Source organism: Myxine glutinosa, chromosome 2 (assembly GCF_964187855.1).
Source record: "Myxine glutinosa chromosome 2, kmMyxGlut1.1, whole genome shotgun sequence".
Taxonomy (NCBI): Eukaryota; Metazoa; Chordata; class Myxini; order Myxiniformes; family Myxinidae; genus Myxine; species Myxine glutinosa.
This window is the reverse complement of record NC_136262.1, coordinates 99,510,726-99,537,148: the sequence shown is the minus strand read 5'-3', so window position 1 is coordinate 99,537,148 and position 26,423 is coordinate 99,510,726. Positions and strand designations below refer to the sequence as shown.

At 49.5% G+C, this 26,423-nt stretch overlaps 1 protein-coding gene across 1 annotated transcript in view; it reads right to left on the bottom strand.

Moving 5' to 3' along the window:
* The window catches only part of LOC137421520 (ras-specific guanine nucleotide-releasing factor 2), a 139,154-nt gene that overhangs the window by 20,613 nt on the left and 92,118 nt on the right, over positions 1 to 26,423 (bottom strand). Inside the window, exons 15-19 of the mRNA XM_078771347.1 lie at positions 13,951 to 14,264; positions 13,348 to 13,476; positions 7,437 to 7,661; positions 5,291 to 5,385; positions 401 to 513 (exon numbers count right to left, since the gene is read on the bottom strand). Coding sequence (XP_078627473.1) covers positions 401 to 513; positions 5,291 to 5,385; positions 7,437 to 7,661; positions 13,348 to 13,476; positions 13,951 to 14,264 — 876 coding nt within the window. The remainder of the gene's footprint in view (positions 1 to 400; positions 514 to 5,290; positions 5,386 to 7,436; positions 7,662 to 13,347; positions 13,477 to 13,950; positions 14,265 to 26,423) is intronic.

The window sequence follows — 26,423 nt, the reverse complement described above, 5'->3', positions numbered from 1 at the left end:
GTCCTGCCATTGGAATGGACACACAACTTGCAAATTATTGCTCTCAGGTGAGAGACCACATACAAACACACGAGAATGATCTAGAAATACATGTCTTTATGAAAACACAATTTAAATTTGTGTGTGTTTTATCTCCAGTCCTCCTCCACTTCATTCTCCCAAATTTTGTACAATCAGGTGGCAATACATTATTATCATCCAATATCCAATATCGGGACATCATCCAATATTTGCACCACATTGTTGTGTCGAATATAGGTCTGAAGGAGGTTCACATATATATGTAATCATGAATAACTTCAAAACCAATTCACACTGTATGAGCTTCGACATTTATTCAGATAAATTAATATCCCACACGTCAGTAATGAGATTTGTGATGAAGTCACCAGACCATCACCTGAGGATGTTATTGACTGCCTTCCTTTCTTGTCCCAAAATCTCGGGATCCTTCAAAACCTCCTCGAGGAATGAAATGACAGAATTCTTTAGTTGTTGATTCCGTTCAAAATCCTGTAAAAACGGGACATTTCGTCACGACGTACCACAAAGAAGTTGTACCAGTTAGCACAAATTAGTCAGCACAATATATACAGTTAGCACAATATAGTACAGACATACATTATGAAATAGAATACTCCATTTATACAAATATTTCAGGTGCTTTTTTAGGTCATTTCATCTCGATCCCGAAGAGATTAACTTATAAAATGGGTCGTGGTGTCCGTCCGTCCATCCGTTAACTTTTTACTAATTTTGCCATTCCTCCCTTATCACCCGGTGGATTGTTCTGAAACTTGACACATGAATACAAGACAGGAGTCCGTACAATTATTCAGGCTTCAATTTTTCAATTTCATATGGAGGCTCCCATTGGGGGTTACCCCCTGAAACTTCAGATCCCTCCTTGCCCCTTATTTACCAACCGATTGCACTGAAACCCGATATAGCCCTTCTACAACATGGTCTGTAGGATCGCTCTATCTTAGATTTCTCGATTTCAGATCTGCGGATTCCGAGGGGGGTTCCCCCAAAAACAGCCCACTGGGGGCTATTTTTCATATTGATCTAAGGCTGATAACTTTACATAAATCACGTACAATACAAAGACATTATAAGATATCACATTGGTAGACGCAATGGAAAAATACACTAAGAACTAGAAACAACAATCAACGATTGTGACCTTCGCCAGGACTTGTTTTGTGTGGTGTTTGTGTGGTTTTATAGTACCTATTTTATAGACGTATTCACATTCTAATTGTACATACTTTATGGAGGTACTCGGTTGGAAAAGATAACGTGGAAAAATTGTGGTCTATGTTGGCACATTTTGTGCAGACAAACAAACAAACAGACAGAAAATCCAAATGCAATATCCTCTCCTCTGGCAAGGGTAATTATGGGTTTTGAACCTCATGCAATGCCAGTAATCACATTTGTAGATGAGTCAAGAGTTATCCTTTTAGCCACGTGCCTTTTAGTTTAAACAGTCTGATCGGATGTTCTGGACGGAGCAATCTAGGTGGTTATTCGATGAGAAGACTTTCACGCTGTGAGTGGTTCGAGGCAAAGTTCATAGTGCCCTGCAAAGCTTAAAGCTCAGAGAACCCTGCGAGGTTGACACCGTGCAGTGAAGCGACACTGTGTTGCAAGGTTCAGATCGAACCACGAGGCCATTGGCATGGAGAGGCCTGTTATGCGAGCTTAGCGCTGTTCTGGTTCTTATCTGCATCAAGCGCTTTCTGTTCAGTCAAGAGGACTAAAAGCGGTTAGTACATCTCTTTCTGTGGCTAACTGAATGATTGTGATGCTTGTTTTGTTATACACTACATGGCCAAAAGGATGTGGACACCCGAACATCACATCTGTATGTGCTCGTCGAACATCTCATTCCAAAATCATGGGCATTAATATTGAGTTGATTCCCCCTTTGCTGCTATAACAGCCTCCACTCTTCTGGGAAGGCGTTCCACTAGATGTTAGAACAATGCTGCGGGGATTTGCTTCCATTCAGCCACAAGAGCATCAGTGAGGTCGGGCACTGATGTTGGGCGATTAAGCCTGGCTCGCAGTCGGCGTTCCAATTCATCCCAAAGGTGTTCGATGGAGTTGAGGTCAGGGTTAGGGTTAGGGTTACAACTCGGTTAGGGTTGTGCAGGCCAGTCAAGTTCTTCCACACCAATCTCAACAAACCATTTCTGTATGGACCTCACTTTGTGCACGGGGGCATTGTCATGCTGTAACAGGAAAGGGCCTTCACCAAGCTGTTGCCACAAAGTTGGAAGCACACAATCGTTTAGAATGTCATTGTATGCTGTTGCGTTAAGATTTCCCTTCACTAGAACTAAGGGGCATAGCCCGAACCATGAAAAACAGCCCCAGACCATTATTCCTCCTCCACCAAACTTTACAGTTGGCACTATGTATCCGGGCAGGTAGCATTCTCCTGGCATCCACCAAACTCAGATTCGTCCGTCGGACTGCCAGATGGTGAAGTGTGATTCATCACTCCAGAGAACGCGTTTCCACTGTTCCACAGTCCAATGGTGGCGAGCTTTACACCACTCCAGCCAACGCTTGGCATTGCGCATGGTGATCTTAGGCCTGTGTGCGGCCTCTCAGCCATGGAAACTCATTTCATGAAGCTCCCGACGAACAGTTGTTGTGCTGATGCTGCTTCTAGAGGAAGTTTGGAACTCGGTAGTGAATGTTGCAACCAAGGACAGATGATATTTACACGCTATCGCTTCAGCACTCGGCGGTCCCGTTCTGTGAGCTTGTGTGGCCTACCACTTACCGGCTGAGCTGTTGTTGCTCCTAGACGTTTCCACTTTACAATAACAGCACTTACAGTTGGCCGGGGCAGCTCCAGCAGGGCAGAATTTGATGAACTGACTTGTTGAAAAGGTGGCATCCTATGACGGTGCCACGTTGAAAGTACTGAGCTCTTCAGTACAGCCCATTATACTGCCAATGTTTGTCTATGGAGATTGCATGACAGTGTGCTTGATTATATATACCTGTCAGTAATGAGTGTGGCTGAAATAGCCGAATCCACTAATTGTAAGGGGTGTCCGCATACTTTTGGCCATGTAGTGTATGTTTTCATGTAACCTCATTGCATGCCTTGTATTGATGCCATTCAGTGCTGCAGATGGACACCATTTAATGCTTTTGTATATCGTTTTGTTTGATGCAGTTTCACGGTGTCTTAGCTTTTGGGAGCCGATTAGGAGCCTTAGCTTTTGGGAGCCGATTAGGAGCCTTATACTTTGGGAGCCGATTGGGAGTCTTATATTTTGGGAGCCGATTGGGAGCCTTATACTTTGGGAGCCGATTGGGAGTCTTATACTTTGGGAGCCGATTGGGAGTCTTATCCTTTGGGAGCCGATTGGGAGTCTTATCCCTTGGGAGCCGATTGGGAGTCTTATTCTTTGGGAGCCGATTGGGAGTCTTATCCTTTGGGAGCCGATTGGGAGTCTTATCCTTTGGGAGCTTTTGGAGCTTTGGATTACCAATAAACAGCTGAAGGCTTCTGATGAACACCACAACTCTGTCTGTTTCGGCGTCCGACATCCTTCGAACAGGTGATACTAAGACTATAGAAACATTCGTGTCATAGTCAGGTTCACTATGTTAACAAATATAATTTCGTTCAAAATTTTGGTGGATTAGCAAAACTATACATTTTTGGAATATTCAGAGCATGAGGAATCCAAAAATTAATGTTTACATTTGCATAGACACCTTTGCGAAAATGACACTCAGGACAGTGATGAAGATAGTCAGGTTCACTATGTTAACAAATATAATTTCTTTCAAAATTTTGGGATTAGCAAACCTGTACATTTTTGGAATCTTCAGAGCATCTGAAAATCAATGTTGGCATTTGCACAGACAGCTGCATGGCCGCCATTTTGGATTTTGAAAATGGCCACCATAAAATACATATTTTGCGCGATCTCGGCTTCTAGTCAATCTAGAGACTTAATTAAATATGCTAATCTTATGTTTTCTGGGTCAAGGAATCCAATAAAGTCCTCAAAATAGTGCTCAGGGTTATAGAAAAGCAACAAACAAAGGTAATTGAAAACCATTGTCTTTATATTTGTGATATAACTGTATTACATAATACATGATATTGCAGGTCCTTTGAAGTTATAGGTTGTTATAGGAAGTTATAGGTAGTATCAGATTGAACTATAAGTCCTATACACAGGTTCTACTAGGTCTATACCGTTCAGGAATATGCTTTTACAGATCTTCATCACTGTCCTGAGTGTCATTTTCGCAAAGGTGTCTACGCAAATGTAAACATTAATCTTTGGATTCCTCATGCTCTGAATATTCCAAAAATGTATAGTTTTGCTAATCTACCAAAATTTTGAACGAAAAAACATGGTGAACCTGACTATCACGTAAGCGCTTGCTGCCGCTATACCTGAGTTCTGGGTCATCAAGAGCCATCAGTTCACAATGGAACTCGAAACAGACCAACCCTTTTTGTTTTCCCAAGCAACGAATAAAATACGATAAAATGAATGGCAAAAGAAAAACTGTGCAATTATGAAAGCTAATTATTTTTGTGTAGTATCCATTTAATTTGTCCAAATCCTTTACTCGGCATGGCAAAACCTTCAGCAGCTCGTCCATGAATTGTTGAAGAATTGAGCTCCAAACGTCCTACAAACACCGACGGGGTTCATCGAGAGACTATTTATTTCAAAACTAGAATAGCACACTTCGACGTTGCGATGTCGACCGATATGCGTCCGTCCACATTATTACATCATGATACATGCAAGTACCAAGTTTGATTTGAATCCCTTCAGCTGTTCTGAAGGATCACATTTTTACCTGCCATGACCTCTGACCTTTGATGCCAAAATCGAATCAGTTCACCTTTGCATCACAATATATACTTATACCAAGTTTGGTCAAAATCCCATCACTAGTTCACAAGTTAGTGCAGTAACAGAATTTTTACCTAATGCGACCTCTGACCTTTGACCTTTTGACCACATAATCTAATCCGTTTATCTTTACATCATTATACATAATTGTACTAAGTTTTACTTAGATAACTTCATCCATTCTTAGGTTATCGCGGTAAGAAAAACCTATTACGGATGGATGGACGGACAGACGGACAGCCTGACGAACAACCCGAAACAGATTGCAACTTCGGCGGCGATGGCAAAAACAAAACTTTTCACACAACAACTGGACCTACATGGAACAATGCTCTTTATCATCTTTCCAAACAGAAGGGGAAAGGGTACTGGACCTGCGAGTGCTTGAAAACCCAGTGACGAAGAACATTGAGCACGCGGTTTGTGGCTGCTCGGCGGATCACAAATTCTTTGTCATAAACTTGATGGTCTGCATATTGAAGAAGAGCAAAATAATCCACATGACCATGGCACAACCAGAGTATTTCGACTTAAAATATTATACACTTTTTCAACTTCGCACTACACACGCGTACTCCACTGTAGTAGTTACAGTTTAGTGTGTAATTCTGCACAATAAGCAATGTTAGGTTTGCCCCCACTTTACTGTGGAGGTAGCCACAAGGGTTATACTATATCACCTTCAGGTGTCTCATCATTACAGCACGTTGATGTCAATTGTGCTGAACAAATTGTAGTCATTCCATGAGGGGCCCTTCCAATGACAAAATCACTACTTCCTGTGACTATAGATGCACAAATAGGAAGTTTTTTTCCCATCAGCAGAGCATCAACAACCAAAGGTGGAGTGTGATAGTGTGATGCATTTACTGTATATTGTGGTGCATGATTACCTCCGCCACCAAAGGTGGATGAAGGTTATGTTTTCACCCCTGTCTGTCTGTCTATTTGTTTGTTACTTGCCGGAAAAAAATCCGGCAAGTGTGTTGGTTGGTTGGTTTGTCTGTCCGTCTGTCTGTCTGTCTGTCTGTCTGTTTGTTTTTGTGCGCAGTACTACATCTACATCGTTGCACATAGCATCGCCATACTTTACACACATATTTGCCTTGCCCTGGAATAGACTGTGCCAAATTTTTAACTCTCTTGGCCCAAGGTCAAGCTCAAGGTCACCCAAAACGATGGTCACCCAATCATTTGCACCTCCGAATTGAAGCCCCGCCCCCCAATTGAAGCCCGGCCCTTAGGGCGCCCAATGCTAGTAATATATAATGGCGATACAACAATTTTTACCACTCTGCTTTGAAGAACAGGAATGAAGGGTGAGGAGCATGTTAATATGTTTGGTTGAAGGCTTTCGGTGGTGAAGGGGCTTGAAGCCAGATTTTAATCTTACAGCCGCCATGTTGGTGCTCGCCGTCACTGCGATGCGAAGCGAAAGACGCCTCAGAGCTGTCACATTCACAATCGCTATGTCGTATGTACTCCCGATACGTGTTTCCTTCATTGTAAAAACTACAAAGTCAACAGTCAAAAGGATTTTGAGCCGATAGGTATTACGGCCTTGGCAAGATCGATGGAGACAGCGATCTGTTGGCTTATACACCGCCCAAATGGCTAAGTGGAATTCTCTCATGTAGAGATTAAACCCACGTCATTTTAACTTTGGCAGAGGTCATTATTTACTTTTAATGATCCAAAATGGCCGATAAAAAGTACATTCCGGCAAGTCCTTGGTCTCTGACGGATTTCTAGTCTGTTTGTCTGTTTGTTTGTCAGTTTGTTTGTGAACAAGATATCTCAAAAAGTTGTGGACAGATTTGGACGAAATTTAGCAGAAATGTAGCGTATTTGAGAAGGACGAATTGATTAGATTTTGGTGAAGATCCGGATTCGGATCCGGCTAGTAGAATTGTTTAAGTGATTCTTCACCATTGGGAGATAGGGCCAAAAACGATACATAGCAGCATATCTCAAAAGGTTACAGACGGATTTGGACGAAACTTGGTGGACCCGTTGCTTGTCTGAGAAGGACAAACAGATTCGCTTTTGGTGAATATCTGAATATGGATTCGGATATGATAAAAAAAATTTTTTTTAATGATTCTTCACCATTGAGATAGAGGGCCAAAACGATACATCGCAGGATATCTCAAAAAGTTATGGACGGATTTGGACGAAACTTGGTGGACAGGTTGTGTGTGTGACAAGGAAGAAACGATTCAATTTTGGTGAAGATCCGGATCCGGATCCAGCTGGTATAATTTTTAAAGTGATTCTTCACCATTGAGTGATATGGCCAACCAGGTGGAGGTATGCTCTCTACTGAGTGCCGTTCTAGTTAATATTGTACTGAATAACATGGTACGAAATGATGTGGTACTGAGATGTAATAATTCACCTCACCTCATACCTGAAATCTAGGTGGGCAACACTGAAGGGTTATACTGTTGTTATAGTGTTATTGCGAGGAACGTAAGAGTGCTGAAATAAAGCGATTTCTCATGTTGTGGCTGTCTTTACCTGGTGGTGACCGAGTGGCTGTAAGTGGAACAACAGCTGGGAAGATCCATCGCAGGAAATCCTCATTCTGCTGTCCCTCAGCTTGGTGGAGGGTTTGCCCTCCTAGGGCTGAGATTAAAGATGGCGGCGGTGGTGCAGGACGCCAATTGGTGGAAATGTGGCGCAGTGGTCCACCCAACAATGGTGAGGAAGACCCTGCACTAGACCAATGAAGCTGAGACTGTTCTGAGAATTAAAAGGTAAGACAAATTGTTCATTGACATGAGGTCATGCTTTCATCCTTTCTCATAAACATGTAAAAATTTTCATCACAACACTGTAACTGTTTGTTACCTCCACCACCAAAGGTGGATGGAGGTCATGTTTTCACCCCTGTCTGTTTGTTTCTCCGTTTGTTTGTGAACAAGAGATCTCAAAAAGTTGTGGATGGATTCGGACGAAATTTGGCAGAGATGTAGCGTATGTGACAAGGACGCAATGATTAGATTTTGGTGAAGATCCGGATTCGGATCCGGCTACTAGAATTTTTAAGTGATTCGTCACCATTGAGTGAAAGGGCCAAAAACGATACAAAGCAGGATATCTCAAAAAGTTGTGGACGGATTTGGACGAAACTTGGTGAATCGGTTGGGTGTGTGACAAGGAAGAATCGATTCAACTTTAGAGAAGATCTGAAAATGGATTCGGATATGATAATTATTTAATTTTTAAGTGATTCTTCACAATTGAGTGATAGGGCTAAAAACGATACAAAGCAGGATATCTCAAAAAGTTATGGACGGATTTGGACGAAACTTGTTGTACAGGTTGTGTGTGTGACAAGGAAGAATCGATTCAATTTTGGTGAAGATTCGGATCCGGCTAGTAGAATTGTTTAAGTGATTCTTCACCATTGGGAGATAGGGCCAAAGACGATACATAGCAGGATATCTCAAAAAGTTGTGGACGGATGATTTTGATTAAATGTGATTCTGTATTGTGATTTTCTGGTCTACTCTGGGATACAAAACGTAAACTGTTCACCTGGTGGAGGTATGCTCTCTACTGAGTGCCGTTCTAGTTTATCATGTAATTATCCTGTAACCCATGTAATGATCATATCGAGATGTTTTCATACAATGTGAAGGTGTTACCCAAAACAACATAACACAATCAATGTAACAGTTATTTTATTTTTTGGGGGCTTTTTTGTAAACATGATCGAGGCTCATGGAAGAGCGAGAGCAGAACGCAAAGTGACAAAATGGAAAGGGGGGGAAACACTAACAGAAGAGTAGAAGAGCAAGATCAAGGGGAGTGGGAGAAGGACACATTGGGGTGCTTGGGAATGGGGTCATTTCGTGTAGAAGAGATCATGAGTATGGATGGGGGATGGCTTATGGTAGTGGTAACATACAGTCACGTGAAAAAGTAAGTACACCCCATGTAAAGTTTTGACTTTTTCAACATACAGCTATTTGATCTTCATTTCAACAATATTGATAGATAAAGGTGATATAATATAACAAATATCATGAAACATTTACATTTTGTAGTCCATTGTATAATTTAAGTAAACATAAATGCAAATTTCGCATGTGGAAAAAGTAAGTACACCATTGGTTCTGATAGATGGTATTGTCTCCTTTGGCAGAAACAACCTCAAGGAGGCATTCCTTATAACTGTCCACCAGTCTCTGACATCGACTGGGAGAAATGTTTGCCCACTCCTCCATGCAGAATTCTTTCAGCTCTGCGATGTTTGAGGGGTTTCTTGCATGCACAGCTCGTTTCAAATCCCCCCACAACATCTCGATGGGATTTTGATCCGGGATTTGACTTGGCCATTCCAGAACCCTCCATTTCTTTCTTTTCAGCCATTCCTTGGTGGATTTACTGGTATGTTTAGGGTCATTGTCATGTTGCAAGGTCCACCTTCGGTTGAGCTTCAACTTTCCGACAGATGGCCTCACATTATCCTCAAGCACCCTCTGGTACAATGAAGAATTCATAGTGGATTATATGGTGGTGAGCTGCCCAGGCCCTGATGCAGCAAAGCTGCCCTAAACCATGATATTTCCACCACCATGCTTTACAGTTGGTATCAGGTTCTTGTGGTCAAATGCTGTCTTTGGTTTTCGCCAAACCTGTCTTCTGGTACTGTGGCCAAATAGCTCTACCATTGACTTATCTGTCCAGAGCACATTATTCCAGAAGTGCTGGTCTTTGCCTCGGTGTTCAATGGCAAACTGTAGTCTTGCCCTGATGTTCTTTCTGGACAGCAAAGGTTTCCTCCTGGCACACCTCCCATGTAGATCAAATTTGTGCAGCCTCTTTCTTATGGTAGACTCGTGCACTTTGACATCAACAGTGGCAAGAGCTACCTGTAGGTCCCGTGATGACATTCTGGGGTCCTTAGAGACTTCTTTCAGCTTCTTGCGGTCTGCTCTCAGGCTGAACTTGCTGGTGCGGCCTGGCCTGAACAAGTTGGCAGTTGTTTGGAATCTTCTCCACTTGTACATGATCTTCCGGACAGTCGAATGATCGATTTCAAATTGTTTGGAGATCTTTTTAATCCCTTCCCAGACTCGTAGGCATCTATAACCTTCTTTCTGAATGCCGCAGAGAGCTCTTTTGATCTAGGCATGGTGACGCCGCACACTTCAACAACAAAGAGCAAATCAAACTCAATGTCTGAGGTTTAAATGAGGTGAGGCTGTTGCCCAGAAACAACTTGCCTTCGTCTCCTGGAAAGCAAATCCAACGGAAGGAAATCTCATTTCCTTTCACAAAGCCCGAAACAAGTGTGTGTCCACCCTCAAGAGAGCCAGGAAACAATATCTCTCCGTTCTCAAGACCGAACTCTCTTATCTGTCTCCCTCTTCCAAATCCTGGTGGCGTCTGGTCAAATCCGTTTCTGGTGTTTGTTCCCCCTCCATCCCCTCCCTTACCTCAAACGGCTACACAGCTGACTCCGCACGTGAAAAAGCTGAATGCCTCAACTCTGTGTTTGCCTCTAAATCTTGTGTCCCAAACCCATCCCTCTCTGTACCCACCATACCCAGTCGTACCCTGCTGCTCCTGGACTCCGTGTCCTTTCCTCCTGACAAGGTGGAAAAGTTTCTGTCAACCCTCGACTCTGATTCTGCAACTGGACCTGACGGCATCAGCCCACGGGTCCTAAAATCCTGCTCTGCCGCTCTATCTCACCCTCTCTCTGTTCTCTTCACCCTCTCTTTTGCTCAAGGTCAACTGCCATCTGCTTGGAAATCAGCCAACATCACCGCTTTGCACAAAAAAGGTGCAAAAACAGATCCTAGCAACTACAGACCAATCAGCCTTCTCCCAATTATCAGCAAAGTCATGGAATCCATCATTGCTTCGGATATGAAATCTTTCCTCTTCTCCAATGGCTTGATCTCTGATCATCAATTTGGTTTCAGACCAGGACACTCTACTCTGGACATGCTGCTTCTGCTGTCTCAACAATGGATGGAGGTCCTCAATGCCAAACAGGAAATTAGAGCTGTCTCCCTCGACATATCACGTGCCTTCGACACGGTCTGGCACCCCGCTCTGCTCACCAAACTCTCCTCCTTTGGTATCCATGGAAATCTCCACGCATGGCTGGCGGACTTCCTCTCTAGTCGTCGTCAACGTGTGGCCCTGAATGGGTTTCTCTCATCACCTCTTCCTGTTCAGGCTGGAGTTCCCCAAGGCAGTGTTCTGGGCCCCGTGCTTTTTCTGGTCTTCATCAATGATCTCTCTGACTCTCTCGAAAATCCTCTCTATCTCTTTGCTGATGACTCCACTCTCTGCCGCTCCATTCCTCTTCCCTCAGATCGGCAGTCTGCTGCCTCCTCACTCTCTGAAGACCTGGACAAAATCACAGACTGGTCAAACAAGTGGAACATGTCTTTCAATCCTGACAAATCTCACACTCTTACTATGTCTCTCCGAAAAGATCGACTGGACAACCCTCCCATCTACTTTCTCAACAATCCTCTCCAAGAAGTTCTGTCGCTCAAGATTTTGGGTCTCACTATCTGCCATGATCTTTCTTGGGAAAACCACATTTCCAAGCTGGCCTCCAAAGCCAGTCGCCGACTGGGCATCCTCCGTCGTGCGAAGTCCTTCCTCGGCACACCTGAGCTCCTCACCACATACAAGGCTTTCATCCGCAGCTCAATGGAATACTGTTCTCCCCTATGGGCCGGTGCTCCTGCCTCACACCTAGCTCGGCTTCACGCTGTTGAAACCAAAGCTTTCAGAATTATTGGAATCTCCCGCGATGAAGCTATCTCTGAGGGCCTTTCACTCACTCACCGCAGGCAGGTAGGTGGTCTTTCTGTCTTCTACCGACTCCTCTCCGGCCTTGCACCCCCAGCTCTCTCTGTGCTCTGTCCCCCAAATATTCCTACAGGTCGCACAAGATCTGCCAGCAACCCTCTGATGGTTAAACTGCCGAAATCTCGGCTCTCTGCTCACCTTCACTCTTTCATTCCTCTTTTCTCCCGCCTCTGGAACAAACTCCCTCACTCCTTTCAATCCCACTCCTCCCTCCAGGTCTTTAAAACAGCTGTTCACCACCATCTCTTATCTTCCCCCATCCAAAACCTTGATCTTTTCTACCCCCGCTAATTCACCCCAGATCCACCTTGTTTGAAATTCCAACTTCTTTCCTGGAAGTCCTGGCAGTGTCCATATGTTTTATACCTCTCCCACCGCCCCCTTCCCATGCCCCCCCCCCCCAAAGCCCTCGCCCTCTCTCAGATCTCTCGATGTCTCCATGTCTCTCGGTCCCTGCTCTCAAATGTTGTGTTTGTGTCCTTCCCCCTCTCTCCCCATCTTGTCTACCGCTCCCGATGTTATATGTTTTATGTGTCGGTTTGTCTTTCTGTGTGATTAATGTTCGCTCTTTCACGAGCCTCGATCTTGTATACAAAAAAAAAATAAAAAAAAATAAAAAAAATAAGACAGGTTCCTCCAAGATCCTCTCTAACGATGTTCTAATCATTTGCACCTGAGCTGGTGCACCTGATTCTAATTTTAGATATTTGAATTAGTGATAAATGTAGGGGTGTACTTACTTTTTCCACATGCAAAATTTGCATTTATGTTTATTTAAATGATACAATGGACTACAAAATGTAAATGTTTCATGATATTTGTTATATTATATCACCTTTATCTATCAATATTGTTGAAATGAAAATCAAATAGCTGTATGTTGAAATATGTTGAAAACGTCAAAACTTTACATGGGGTGTACTTACTTTTTCACCTGACTGTATGTTTCTCATTTCTAAATTAAATGTTTTGTTTTAAATCACAGTACTCGCATTATGGCTATATTTTGTCTAACCCTTTGTTTTGTCTAACAAACCCTTTGCCACATTTTTTTGAATGGGCCTTCAATGGCAAGTGCCAAACTGGGTCTCTTTCTATATAGCTGTAAAATTAAGTCTTCTTAGTACATCTTTATTCCTCCTAGTGTGGTCTCTCGTCAGCTGGGAGGACAGGCTAGAAGTTGTGTACTTACCTTTGAGTTGTCTAGTCTAGGTTCAATTCCTGACCTGATCATAATTTCTTAGCCTTGTGCTTTGCAGGCAGGGTGCTGCATCCATGGGTGCACCATTCTTTGGAGGGAAGTCAAGTGGGGTGTCTCATTCCATGGTATTCTCTTGTGGTCATTAAATATACTGTGGTACTCTCAAAAGAATAGGCTTTTGCGTACTAGTACAATGGTCAAACTTCAAGCTCCTGCCCTGTCCACCTCTAAGAGCAATGTCAAATTATCCAGTGTATCCCGTCGCTTGTGAATGTGTTTCAGCTGCTGACACTGGGAAGAGCATGGCCATAAGTGGAACTACATCATGTAATTGGCGTACATTGTCCATTTCTGAGCAAGTGTCCATGTGCGTGTTTGTACCAGGAGAGCGCCGAGTACGATTATGACAAGGACTTATGGGATGGCGGATAGGAGACGACTCAACACTGTTTGTACTTCCTGCTGCTGCCATCTCGAGTAAGGCATTTCCAGGTGCGTGGGACTTTGTCGCTGGAAATACAATATAATGCGTAAAAACTCAGTCAGAAAAGCTACATTGGACCCATTATTGTCACGTGACATTCTCATTCCAGCACGTTAGACAATTGCATATCAAGCTCATATAAACAGTAGTAAATACAGAACTACTCGAATAATAAAAACAAATGGATGATGTCATGACACTTCTTACGAATATTTTACATGTGCGTAACAACCACGGAACTAAACTCGTAAATAGAATGAACTGTATCAGAAAAAGTACAATTAAGTGATACTAAAGGCAGGCAATCACCATGGTGATGGGAGCATGTAATGTCATATGTAACACAAGTGAAAGCATTACATTTTCATGACACGAGACAATTGTTTTGTAAACACTAGACACAGCAAGTAAAATCCCAGGTCACGTACACCAATGTGGACAAATGTGTAAACAATGCCCACCAACCAATCTCAGCTTGTGCTGCAGTAAGAAAGTCTCACCTCTCTTGGAGCTTCCAAGTGTTGAATTATTTTCAGCCTCAGATATGGCCTGTTTACTCATTTCGTTGCAGGTAGACGCTTCGATCTCAGAGCAATCAGGGTCAAGCGGTGCTTGGCTTTCTGGATCTGAGCCGCTCACTGGGATATGGGCAAGGTTGGAGAGGTCAGGAGGAGAGGAAGCAGGTGTCTCTGTGCAGCCAGCGGGCGAAGAGGTGCATGTCAGGGGCATCTTGTATTGGGTGCAGGGCGTAGGAGAAACGTCTGTGGTGGCAGAACGACTACTCTGGTTGCTGACAAAGAACAGTTCCAGAGCCCTTAGGAAATAGGAGTTTGCAATGAAAGAAAATGCAGGTTAGAAGAAACAGAGAAAGCAAACTGGGAACACACATGAAAAAGTATAAAGATTCATCACCTGATCTAAAATTTCAATTAATGAAAAAAAAATGTCTTTCAAAACAAAAGTAATAGCAGCGTATTTCCTTTACTAGCAATGGTACCTGCCCTATGGGCGGGGCTTCAATTGGGAGGCCCAAATGAAAAGGCAAAATATCAGAAGGCTTTTTTTATTTTAAACGATTCATATAAACATCCGTTGAATCATATCACACGCAAATCATCAAAATCTAAACAGTACATGGCGCCCATTTTGAAAAAAGATTGAATTCTGCAAAACGGAAGCGGCCGCTACACGTCTTTCTCAGTCGCACGTTTATGTGTGAAGAGTGCGCGCCGAATCTGTAACACGGAAGCGGCCGCTACACCTGTTTCTCAGTCGCTTTGCACACGCTGCTGTGTTACTTCGGAGCCGCACGTTTATATAGGAAGAGTTCGTCAGGAGTCGATCTACTCTCTCCTGCTACGTTGAATAAACAGTATTTGTAGAATTTCAACAAAAGCCACATCACTGTTCATATCGGTAAATATTATTCCATCGTGTTTGGAAAAACTGAAAAATTGGAAAAACAATATAGCCTATTTTACTCAGGGGTTCCAGGAATATCCACCCAAAATATCGTTGCGATCGGTTGAGCCGTTTTTGCGGTACCTTCGAACGGACAGACGGACATTTGGTGAATTATAGTAAGATGGTCTCAGGCCTGTGGAGGAGATTGCCCCAAGATTGTCATGTGGAGGGCCCCAAAGTCAACCACTTTGACCATAACCATTACCGCAGCAGGCATGCAGGAGACCAAGCAAGCTGGAGATCAAGTCGGCGAAATACCATACTTTAAATTTGGGTAAAAACACACCTGAGCGGAAAATGTGCCTTACACTCTGAACGAGCTATAAACCATGCACATTATCAAGATAAGAATTAATTTATCAAGATTTACCCCCTAGAACCCAGGATCCCAACTCTTCCCATATTTACAAAACAATTTCTCTGAAACCCGATACAGCGCTTCTACTCGATAGGTAGAAGCAAGCGAGCGAGCAGGATAGCTCGGTTTTAGATTTTTCTATTTCGGGTCAGGAGGGCTCCCAGGGGATCATTCCAAATGCAAAATGATTTGGATAAGCGTGAGTATTGGGCAGAAGGCCCCTTAATTTGAGCGTCAAATTATTGGTCTTCAAACTTGAACAACTATTTAATGTCAGCAAATCAAATGCATTTTTCTGCAAGTCAAGTCACGTCATTTTTCTGCAAGTCAAGTCACAAGTCATTTTTCTGCAAGTTGTCTCAAGTCATTTTTCTGCAGGTCAAGTCTCAAGTCAATTTTCTGCAAGTCAAGTCTCAAGTCATTTTTCTGCAAGTCAAGTCTCAAGTCATTTTTCTGCAAGTCAAGTCTCGTCATTTTTCTGCAAATCAAGTCTCAAGTCATTTTTCTGCAAGTCAAGTCTCAAGTCATTTTTCTGCAAGTCAAGTCACGTCATTTTTCTGCAAGTCAAGTCACAAGTCATTTTTCTGCAAGTCGTCACAAGTCATTTTTCTGCAAGTCAAGTCACAAGTCTCAAGTCATTTTTCTGCAAGTAAAGTCTCAAGTCATTTTTCTGCAAGTCAAGTCACAAGTCCAAAAAAATGCGACTCGAGTCGCACTCGATTCCAAGTGACTGACTCGAGTCAACCACTCTGCTACCTATAGTCACTAAATGTTACAACACTATCTCCCAGCAACACACAAATAAACTGGATGACCGATCCCAATCCACATGTCCTTCATACAAGGACGAAAGTTAAATTAACACAAACGGCTGGGGTGTCCAAATTAATTTTAATAATTGATTTTAATAACTGGCCTCCTACTCCCCTCCTCCCCGAAACGTAAAACCACAATTAACAAAAAAAGTCTTGCTTTTTACAAAAGTAATAGCAACAGATTTCCATTATTGTCTCGGGCTTGTGGAGGAGTTTGTCTCGAGTATATCGCATACATAACAGGGCAAGCCGAGCTTCCCAGATAGGAATGCCAAATACGCCACACAAAGTGAGTTTATGTTTATCCATGGATTAATTTTTATGCAAACAAAGTGAAAGGCTATTTTAATTGATGAAGTTGACACTAGCCTTCACCAGTTAAACGAAGCCTGGTGTTGGCCTAACAGTTAAGGTGACTGGCTTAAAATCTCAGCGTCTTAGGTTCGAGCCCCTGTCATAAAACAACACCAGGTGGGTGGCAAAACGAGCACCAGCTTATATAGGGGGCACTGTATCAGCGGTCAAAGCCGCACTCCCAGCAATGATGTAACCAGCAGCCACAGGCTGCATACGAGGTGATAATAAAATAACCAGATAGACGAATTCTTCATTATACATTACACGTGTTTAAGCTGGTTTAAAGTTTCCATACTTTTCCCATACTTTTTGGAGAAACATCCCGATGAAGGAACTGCGCTCCAACGCGAGTCGAAAGAATTGACGCGACCAAAGACGGAATTCGTCCGAGTTGCTTTATTGAAACAAAACAGCTCAGGTATTCTGACAAGCCGTTTTTCGGGCAACAATATATATACACATTTATGTCGGGAAGTTTGCCCGGCAAAAGCTATACCGGGCATGCCCGGGTGTCAAGGGCGAGCCTTGGAAAGGCGAGTCTGGACCTGCCCGGGCGTGTTTGGCTGCGGCCTGGCAAGTCGAGGCTGGGCGTGCCCGGGTGCTCTGGGCGAGCACTGGAAAGACGATAGCGGGCATGCCCGGACGCTCTGGGCGAGCCCTGGAAAGGCGATAGCGGGCATGCCCGGACGCTCTGGGCGTGCCCTGGAAAGGCGATAGCGGGCATGCCCGGACGCTCTGGGCGAGCCCTGGAAAGGCGATAGCGGGCATGCCCGGACGCTCTGGGCGAGCCCTGGAAAGGCGAGAGCGGGCATGCCCGGGAAAGACGAGACCGGGCGTGCCCGGGAGGTTCGGGCGTGCCCGGGAACAGTGAGTCCGGGCATGCCCGGGAGAGGCGCGTCTGGCCGTGTTCTGGCCGGTGCAAGGCGATTATGTACATCCAGCGGTAACCGCTACACACGCCCCTCCAGAATCGACCTGCACCGGCAGGGTCAATTTAAGGGGGGTCCGGATGACCCGGCCGAAGCGACCCCTGGAGGGTCGTGGGGAGGGGTCTGACGTGGTGGTGGGTGGTCGAGCGGGGGGAACTGTGGACGGGGGGCGGCCTCGCCGCGGAGGAAGGGCCAACCGTGGTGGTCGGTCGACGTCCATGTGCGCCGGTTTGAGGCGGTCCACAGAAATCCGGTCCGGCCGGCCGCCGAAGTCGACGATGAAAGACTTGTCGCCCCGTCGCAGGACCCGGAAGGGCCCTTCGTACGGCGGCCGGAGTGGCCCCCGGTGCGCGTCATGACGCACAAAGACGTACTCCGCTGTGCGAAGCGCCGGGGGGACGTAGGACTGGGGGCCACCGTGGCGGGACGTCGGCACGGGGGCAAATCATCGGGCGGCCTCCTGGAGGTCCGAGCGCTGGCGAGCGGCGGACCAGGGACTGGTAGCGTCAGGCACGAATTCGCCCGGGACGCGGAGTGGCTGGCCGTAGACGAGCTCGGCAGCGAACGCCTGGAGGTCTTCCTTGGGGGCCGTGCGAAGGCCCAAAAGGACCCACGGCAGCCGGTCGGCCCAACCGTCGTCCTGAAGGCCGGCCATGAGTGCGGCCTTCATGGAGCGGTGAAACCGCTCGCACAACCCATTGGCTTGGGGTGGTAGGCCGTGGTGCGGTGCAGCGTGACCCCCAACGAACGGGCGACCGCGCCCCAAAGCTCAGACGTGAACTGTGGGCCGCGGTCGGACGAGATGTCCGCTGGTGCGCCGAAGCGCGCGACCCAGGTGGCGATGAACGCCTGCGCCACGTCGGCGGTGGTGGTGGAGGTGAGGGGCACGGCCTCCGGCCACCTGGTGGTCCTGTCCACCATGGTGAGCAGGTGGGTGAACCCCCGCGAGGGGGGCAGGGGACCCACCATGTCCACGTGGACGTGGTCGAAACGCCGTTCAGGCACGGCGAAAGGTGCCAGCGGGGCCTGGGTGTGGCGGTGGACCTTGGCTGGCTGGCAGGCCGTGCAGGCGTTGGCCCAGTCGCGGATGTTTCGTCGAAGGCCGTGCCAGACGAAACGCGCCGACACCAGCTTCTGAGAAGCTTTCCGGCCCGGGTGAGAAAGGCCGTGGATGGAGGCGAAGATGCGGCGCTGCCAGGAAACGGGCACGATGGGGCAAGGCTGGCCCTGGGAGACGTCGCAGAGCAGGACGGTGCCCACGAAGGGGATGTCGGCCAGGCGGAGGCCCGTGTCCGCCACGCGGAGTGCCTGCACCGAGGCGTCGGTGGTCTGGTCGGCCGCCATGAGCGTGAAGTCCACGCCGAGGTGGACCGCGTTCGCGCTGGCCCGCGAAAGGCAGTCGGCCACGGCGTTGTCTTTGCCGGCGACGTGCTGGATGTCCGTGGTGAACTCCGACACGGCGGAGAGGTGGCGCTGCTGGTGGGCCGACCACGGCTCCGTGACCTTAGCCATTGCGTAGACCAATGGCTTGTGGTCGACGAAAGCCGTGAACGGGCGGCCCTCCAGGAGGTGTCGGAAATGGCGACCGGCCAGGAATAGCCCGAGCAGCTCGCGGTCGAACGTGCTGTAGTTTAACTCGTTCGGCCGGAGTTGCCGGCTGAAAAAAGCGAGTGGCTGCCAAACCCCGTCCACCCATTGCTCATGGACGGCGCCCACCGCGTAGTTGGAGGCGTCCGTAGTGAGGGCGATGGGCGCGTTGAGCACCGGGTGAGCCAGCAGCGTTGCGTCGGCGAGGGCCCGTTTGGCACTGGCGAAGGCCGCGTCCATGGCCGCGGACCAAACAATGTCATGCTTGGCCGGCTTGCCCCGGAGGGCCTCGTAAAGGGGCCGCATGAGCTGAGCAGCGCGGGGCACGAATCGGTGATAAAAATTCACCATGCCGAGGAACTCTTGGAGGGCCTTGATGGAACGGGGACGCGGGAACGTGGTGATGGCCTCGACCTTGGTCGGCAGCGGCACGGCCCCGGTCTTGGTGATGCGGTGGCCCAAAAAGTCAACGGTCGTCGCGCCGAAGTGGCATTTGACCGGGTTGACAATTAAGCCGTGCTCGCTGAGGCGACCGAACAGTGTTCGGAGGTGGAGGAGGTGCTCGGCGCGGGACGTGCTGGCGACGAGGATGTCGTCCAGATAGACGAAAAGAAACGGCAGGTCGCGCAGCACGCCGTCCATCAAGCGCTGGAACGCCTGGGCCGCGTTCTTGAGGCCAAACGGCATCCGCAAAAATTCGAACAGGCCGAACGGCGTGATGATGGCCGTCTTCGGGACGTCGGCCGCCCGGACAGGTACCTGGTGGTAGCCCCGTATCAGGTCAATTTTCGAAAAGATGACCCGTCCCGCCAAACGGGCGGAAAAGTCCTGAATATGCGGGATCGGGTACCTGTCGGGGGTGGTAGCGTCATTGAGACGGCGGTCGTCGCCACACGGGCGCCATCCACCCCCCGGCTTTGGCACGATGTGCAGTGGCGAGGCCCACGCGCTATCGGAGCGCCGCACGATGCCGAGGTGCTCCAACGCGTCGAATTCGGCCTTTGCCACGGCGAGCTTGGCTGGGTCGAGGCGGCGGGCCCTGGCGTAGACCGGCGGGCCCGTAGTGGGTATGTGGTGCTCGATCCCGTGCCGCACCGCGACGGCCGAAAACGTCGGCCGCGTGAGGGCCGGGAATTCCACGAGCAGGCGAGCGAACTCGTTCGCCAGTTCGGTCGGCGCGGAGCTGCTCATTGTGCACGCCAGGGAGCTGAAGGTCTCGGCGTGGACAAGGCGACGTCGTTTGACGTCGACCAGCAGCCCGTGCGCGCAGAGGAAGTCGGCGCCCAGCAAAGCCACGGGGACGCTGGCGGTAACAAAAGTCCATTGAAAGCGCTGGCTGCCGAAGCAGAGGGTGACGACGCGTGGGCCGAAAGTGCGTATGGCCGAGCCATTAGCAGCGACCAAAGAGGGGCCGCAAACTGCGTCCAGCCTGTCCTGCTCGGAGGCAGGTATGACGCTCAGTTGGGCGCCGGTGTCGCACAGGAAACGCCGTCCAGACGCTTTGTCCCGAATAAACAGCAAGTTGCCCGAGTGGCCGGCGCTCATGGCTGGGAATGAACGCCGGCCCGGCCGTTTCCCGACCTGCCGAAAGTGCACGGGGGCCGGCACGTCCGAGCCTTGTGTCCGAACCTGGCGTGGTAATAACACCACGCCCGTTCAGGTGGAGGCCCCGGCCATCGTGTCGGAAGCGGGCGGTGCGGCGTGGCGGCCGCCAGTTGCACCGGCAGTTCGGCCTCCAACCGCGCAGGGCGCTCGGGCGTCGTGGGCGTCGCCTCGGACGGCGGCGGGCTCCAGGTAACCGCGCCGATGTGCTGGCCCGCCGAGGAGATCTTATCGGCTTCCCTGGCGAGGGCGCGGGAATCCGTGATCAACGTGCCAGCCAGGGCGAGGCGTACCGGGTTAGGCAGCTGACGGAGGAACAGCTCCCGGAACAGGAATGCCGGAGAGTGCTCGCCGAGCAACGAGAGCATATAGTCCATGCGCTCGGACGGGCGCGTGTCGCCGAGCTCGGGCAGGTCAAGCAGGCGCCGTGCGCGTGCTGCCGGTGAGAGGGCGAAAGCGCCGAGGAGGAGCGTCTTCAGCGCGTCGTATTTGTCAGCAGCCGGCGGGTGCTGGAGGAGGCTCAAGGCGCGGGCCGCGGTGGTGGAACCGAGCGCCGCCACAACATGGTGGAAGCGGGTGTCGTCCGCGGTGATGCCTCGCAGGGCGAACTGGGAGTCCGCCTGGGCGAACCAAACAGCCGCGTGAGTCTCCCAGAAGGTAGGCAGTTTAAGCGTCACTGCCGTATCCATGTCGGTAGGTCACCAATGAAGGAACTGCGCTCCAACGCGAGTCGAAAGAATTGACGCGACCAAAGACGGAATTCGTCCGAGTTGCTTTATTGAAACAAAACAGCTCAGGTATTCTGACAAGCCCGTTTTTCGGGCAACAATATATATACACATTTATGTCGGGAAGTTTGCCCGGCAAAAGCTATACCGGGCATGCCCGGGTATCAAGGGCGAGCCTTGGAAAGGCGAGTCTGGACCTGCCCGGGCGTGTTTGGCTGCGGCCTGGCAAGTCGAGGCTGGGCGTGCCCAGGCGCTCTGGGCGAGCACTGGAAAGACGATAGCGGGCATGCCCGGACGCTCTGGGCGAGCCCTGGAAAGGCGATAGCGGGCATGCCCGGACGCTCTGGGCGAGCCCTGGAAAGGCGAGAGCGGGCATGCCCGGGAAAGACGAGACCGGGCGTGCCCGGGAGGTTCGGGCGTGCCCGGGAACAGTGAGTCCGGGCATGCCCGGGAGAGGCGCGTCTGGCCGTGTTCTGGCCGGTGCAAGGCGATTATGTACATCCAGCGGTAACCGCTACACCGACATCCTTTTGTATTTTAAAAATGTTTTTAATACTTGTACATATAGAGGTATGTCAATGAAAGTATGCCTTGGCCTGGGTGCGGAATAAAAGGGAATCATAAAAATTTTCTCAACTGCAGAGAACAAGTCATCAAAAAAGACAAATGTACAGAAAGTCCAACGTTTCAGCCAGAGTGGCTTTCATTAGGGACTAATACAACTTTGGTGTTTATGAATTCTCTCAACTACAAACTCTATGGATGGAGTCGGAACTATGACTGCTTTCAATGGCCTTAATTACCTCCGCCAACAACGGTCTCATGACGGTCTAATCCCAGGTCACGTTCCCTGTTAGTGGATGAACAATCTCAATAGGCCGAAACAAAATGGCGGCTTAAGAACCCAGTGATGTGACAGTGGGCGTACCACCATTTTGGTAAGGCTTTTTATGTTGTTGTTTTTTTTGTTATGAGCACCTTGTTAATGCCTTCAAAATTGTGTTTTAACACACCCAAACATCAAGTTGTCATTCTGGCACTCCCTTAGAGGTCGAGAAGCATGCATGCAAAGTTTGGGGCTGCTTGGTTTTATGGTTTTGGAGTTATGGAGGAGACCACACACACACACACACACACACACACACACACACACACACACACACACACACACACACACACACACATTGATTATTATAGATATACAAGTCAAGGCTCGTGGAGGAACGAAGAGCTAGAACACTGAATGGATCAGGATGCAACAGAATAAAAAGAACAGCAAAAGGAGGGAAACAACAACAGCAGAGTTGAAGGATAAAACAGAGGGAGACTTGGAAAAATAATAATGGGTGTGGGGGGGGGGGGGGGACAGGGGTAGGGGAGGATGCACGGGGCGGACAAGATGGGTATAGAAGCAAACTTTCAGGCAGGATAAAATGGAAATTTGGAAGCAGTTGGGCTTTGGGTTGTGGGTATCAAGAGTAGAAAAGAGCATGGTTTGGATTGGGGATGATCTGAGATGGAGGTGAAGACCTGGAGGGAAGAATAAGATTGAAGAGTATGTGGAAGTTGATTCCACAGGGGGGGGGGGGGGGACAGATAGGAACGAAAGAGTGGAGGTGAGCAGTGATACTGGATTTTCGGAGTTTCAACAAAAGTGGGTTGCTGGTGGGCCACGTTGTGGTTTTCACACTTTGTGTGCTGTGGAATGCTGTGTTTATGGCTTGTGTTTTACTTTTTAAAATAAACTCCAAGTTGGGGTTCACTCACCTGCTGGTTCAGCCATCGATCGAGTAAAGAACCTGAAGGTTGTATGATAGCAAGAATTTATAATTTAGCTAGGGTGTCAGTGATAACTCGCCTACTCTTCGTGATAGACACCATGAGATCTTTAACATCCAACCAGCTACCAGTGCTGGCAGACAGGTGCTCTGGCTTAATATTAATCTGAGGGATGGTGCACACATGTACATTACTGCTGAATGGATGGAATACGACACGGTATAGGTGTCTCTCGAGTTTTACTTTACCAAACATGCCAAACACCAGTGTGACAGTATATAACTGGGTCGACATTCAAACCAGTCGACAATACGAAGGTGCATGCACATACCTCGACGTTATCATATCAGCGTCATTACCCCGTGCACGTGAAGCGAAAAGTGGGGTTAAGCAATTGGGTCATAACTGTCCGTTTGTCTGTCTGTCTGTCTTATCGGTATTTGATCGTCAGTTTATGATCTACGGACCACTTATTTAAATGGAATGTTGTAGCGCGGTGCTATGCGCGCGACTTGTTTTCCCAATAAAGGAAGCAACAACGATGTAAACACAAGCGTCTTTATTCAAAGGGTCAAACTATAGCACTGCCGTGCTCGGGGCTGTGTGCCCCGTGTATATCCCGAGGCCACGCCTACCCCTCGGCCGTGGCCGACACCCTCCTGGTGCGCGGAATGATGTCATCGTGCCAGCGAGCCATCGTGTCCGCCACACGCGCCCCCCCAGAATTCCCGCGCACCTTAAGGGTCAGTTTGCGGGGCAAACGGATAACCCGGCCGAAGCGCCCTCTGGCGGTTGGCGGCGTCTGGGATGCCGGGATGCCACCGGCTGCCCCTGGGATGGGTGCGGGGCCGGGGGGCGGCGTGCCGGCGGGATTGGGCAGTGCCGGGGGTCCGCCCGCCGGGGGGCGGCCCCGACGCGGGGGCTGAGCCACTGGCGGGGGGTGGTCCACGTCGAGGTGGGCCGGTTTGAGGCGGTCCACGGAAACGCGGTCAGGAGTACCGCCGATGTCCAGGGTGAAGTGCTTCGCCACGGTTTCCAGCACGCGGAAGGGCCCGTTGTACGGGGGCCGCAGCGGTGTCCGGTGGGCGTCGTGTCGGACGAACATGTACTCCGCCGTGCGAAGCTCCGGGGCGACGTGCGTTGGCGGATGCCCGTGGTGCGCCGTCGACACCGGGGCGAACCTCCGGGCGGTCTCCTGCAGCGCGAAGCGCTGCTGCGCCGCGGACCATGGTGCCGTGGAGTCAGGGAGGAACTCGCCCGGCACCCGCAGCGGTTGTCCAAAGACCAACTCCGCCGTGGATGCGCGCAGGTCGTCCTTGGGCGCCGTCCGGAGGCCCAGCAGGACCCAGGGGAGCCTGTCGACCCAGCAGCCGTCGCGGAGGGTGGCCCGGAGCGCGGCCTTTAAGGAGCGGTGGAACCGCTCGCACAGGCCGTTGGCCTGGGGGTGATAGGCCGTGGTACGGTGCAGCTGGACACCGAGCCCCTGTGCGACAGCCCCCCAGAGCTCTGAGGTGAACTGGGGGCCGCGGTCGGACGAGATGTCCGAGGGGGCGCCGAACCGGGCAACCCAGGTGGCGATGAACGCCTGCGTGACATCCGCCGCCGTCGTCGCCGCCTAAGGCACGGCCTCCGGCCACCGGGTGGTGCGGTCCTCCATGGTGAGGACGCGGGTGAAACCCCGCGAGGGGGGCAGAGGTCCCACCAAGTCCACGTGAACGTGGTCGAACCGACGTTCGGGCACCGTAAACGGGGCCAACGGGGCCTGGGTGTGGCGGTGCACCTTCGCGCTCTGGCATGCGAGGCACGTCCTGGTCCAATCGCGGACGACCTTCCGGAGGCCATGCCAGACGAACTTGTCAGCGACCAGCCTCTGGGAGGCCTTCGTGCCCGGGTGGGACAGGCCGTGGATGGCGTCAAAAACCCGGCGCTGCCAGCCCGCGGGCACGATGGGGCGAGGCCGCCCGAGGGAGACGTCGCACAAGAGGGCCGTGCCCGCACCGTCGAACGGCACCTCAGTGACGCAGAGGCCCGTGACGGCGGTCCGCAAGGCCTGGACGTCGGGGTCGGTGGTCTGGTCCGCCGCCATCCGGGCATTGTCGATGCCGAGGTGGACCGCGTGGGTGACGGACCGGGAAAGGCAATCCGTCACCGGGTTGTCCTTCCCCGCGACGTGCCGGATGTCCGTCGTGTACTCGGACACGGCCGAGAGGTGACGCTGCTGCCGGGCCGACCACGGCTCGGCGACCTTGGCCATCGCGAAGACCAGGGGCTTGTGGTCGACGAAGGCAGTGAACGAACGGCCCTCGAGCAGATGGCGAAAGTGCCTGACCGCCAGGTGGAGCCCGAGCAACTCGCGGTCGAAGGTACTGTACCGGCGTTCGTGCGGGCGAAGCTGCCGGCTGAAGAACGCCAGCGGTTGCCAAGCGCCACGCACCCATTGCTCGTGCACCGCGCCCACCGCGTAGTCCTACGCGTCGGTGGTCACCAATGTAGCGCGGTGCTATGCGCGCGACTTGTTTTGCCAATAAAGGGAGCAACAATGATGTAAACACAAGCGTCTTTATTCAAAGGGTCAAACTATAGCACTGCCGTGCTCAGGGCTGTGTGCCCTGTGTATATCCCGAGGCCACGCCTACCCCTCGGGCGTGGCCGACACCCTCCTGGTGCGCGGAATGATGTCATCGCGCCAGCGAGCCATCGTGTCCACCACAATGTTTTATTTTGCACACCAATCGGAACATGAATTGGAAGACAAGTCTTTCCTTGTACTGTACTTTAGCTTTGAATTAATCGTGAACGCACCTGTGCAGAGAGGAGTGAGATGATATTTTTACGGTATAGCCCATAGGGCATAGCCGTCTAGAACAGTGTTTGTCTGTCCATATGTATGTATGTATGTAGGTATGTATGTCCCCTTAAACGTACACCAATCAGAGCTGAGGATCTGGTCACATGACAGGGTTGACGTGATGTCATTACGGCGGTATGACGGCTGACTCCACACACCGCCATTTTGATTCCTATGCCGTTCAGGCCGGACATATCGTTGAACCTGTCATGTATCACAATCTGCATGCTCTCCCTTTATGTTTTTCATTCAGTGTGAAACACGAACAAACACGTGAAACACATGAAGTAAAACACGTGGAAATAAGGATCTTTTATAACACTGGATTGTTATCGTGGCTGTGGTTGTTGTTGTTTGTGGGTCTATAATGTGTAGCTTTATGTATTTTTCTATTGCTTCTCAAAATATCACGACTGTATATATAATTTTGTATGCTCGCTCCATGTCCTTATAAAGGGTTTCTACTGTCGTAGAATAATAAATGTTTCCGTTCAAACTGCTGTGTG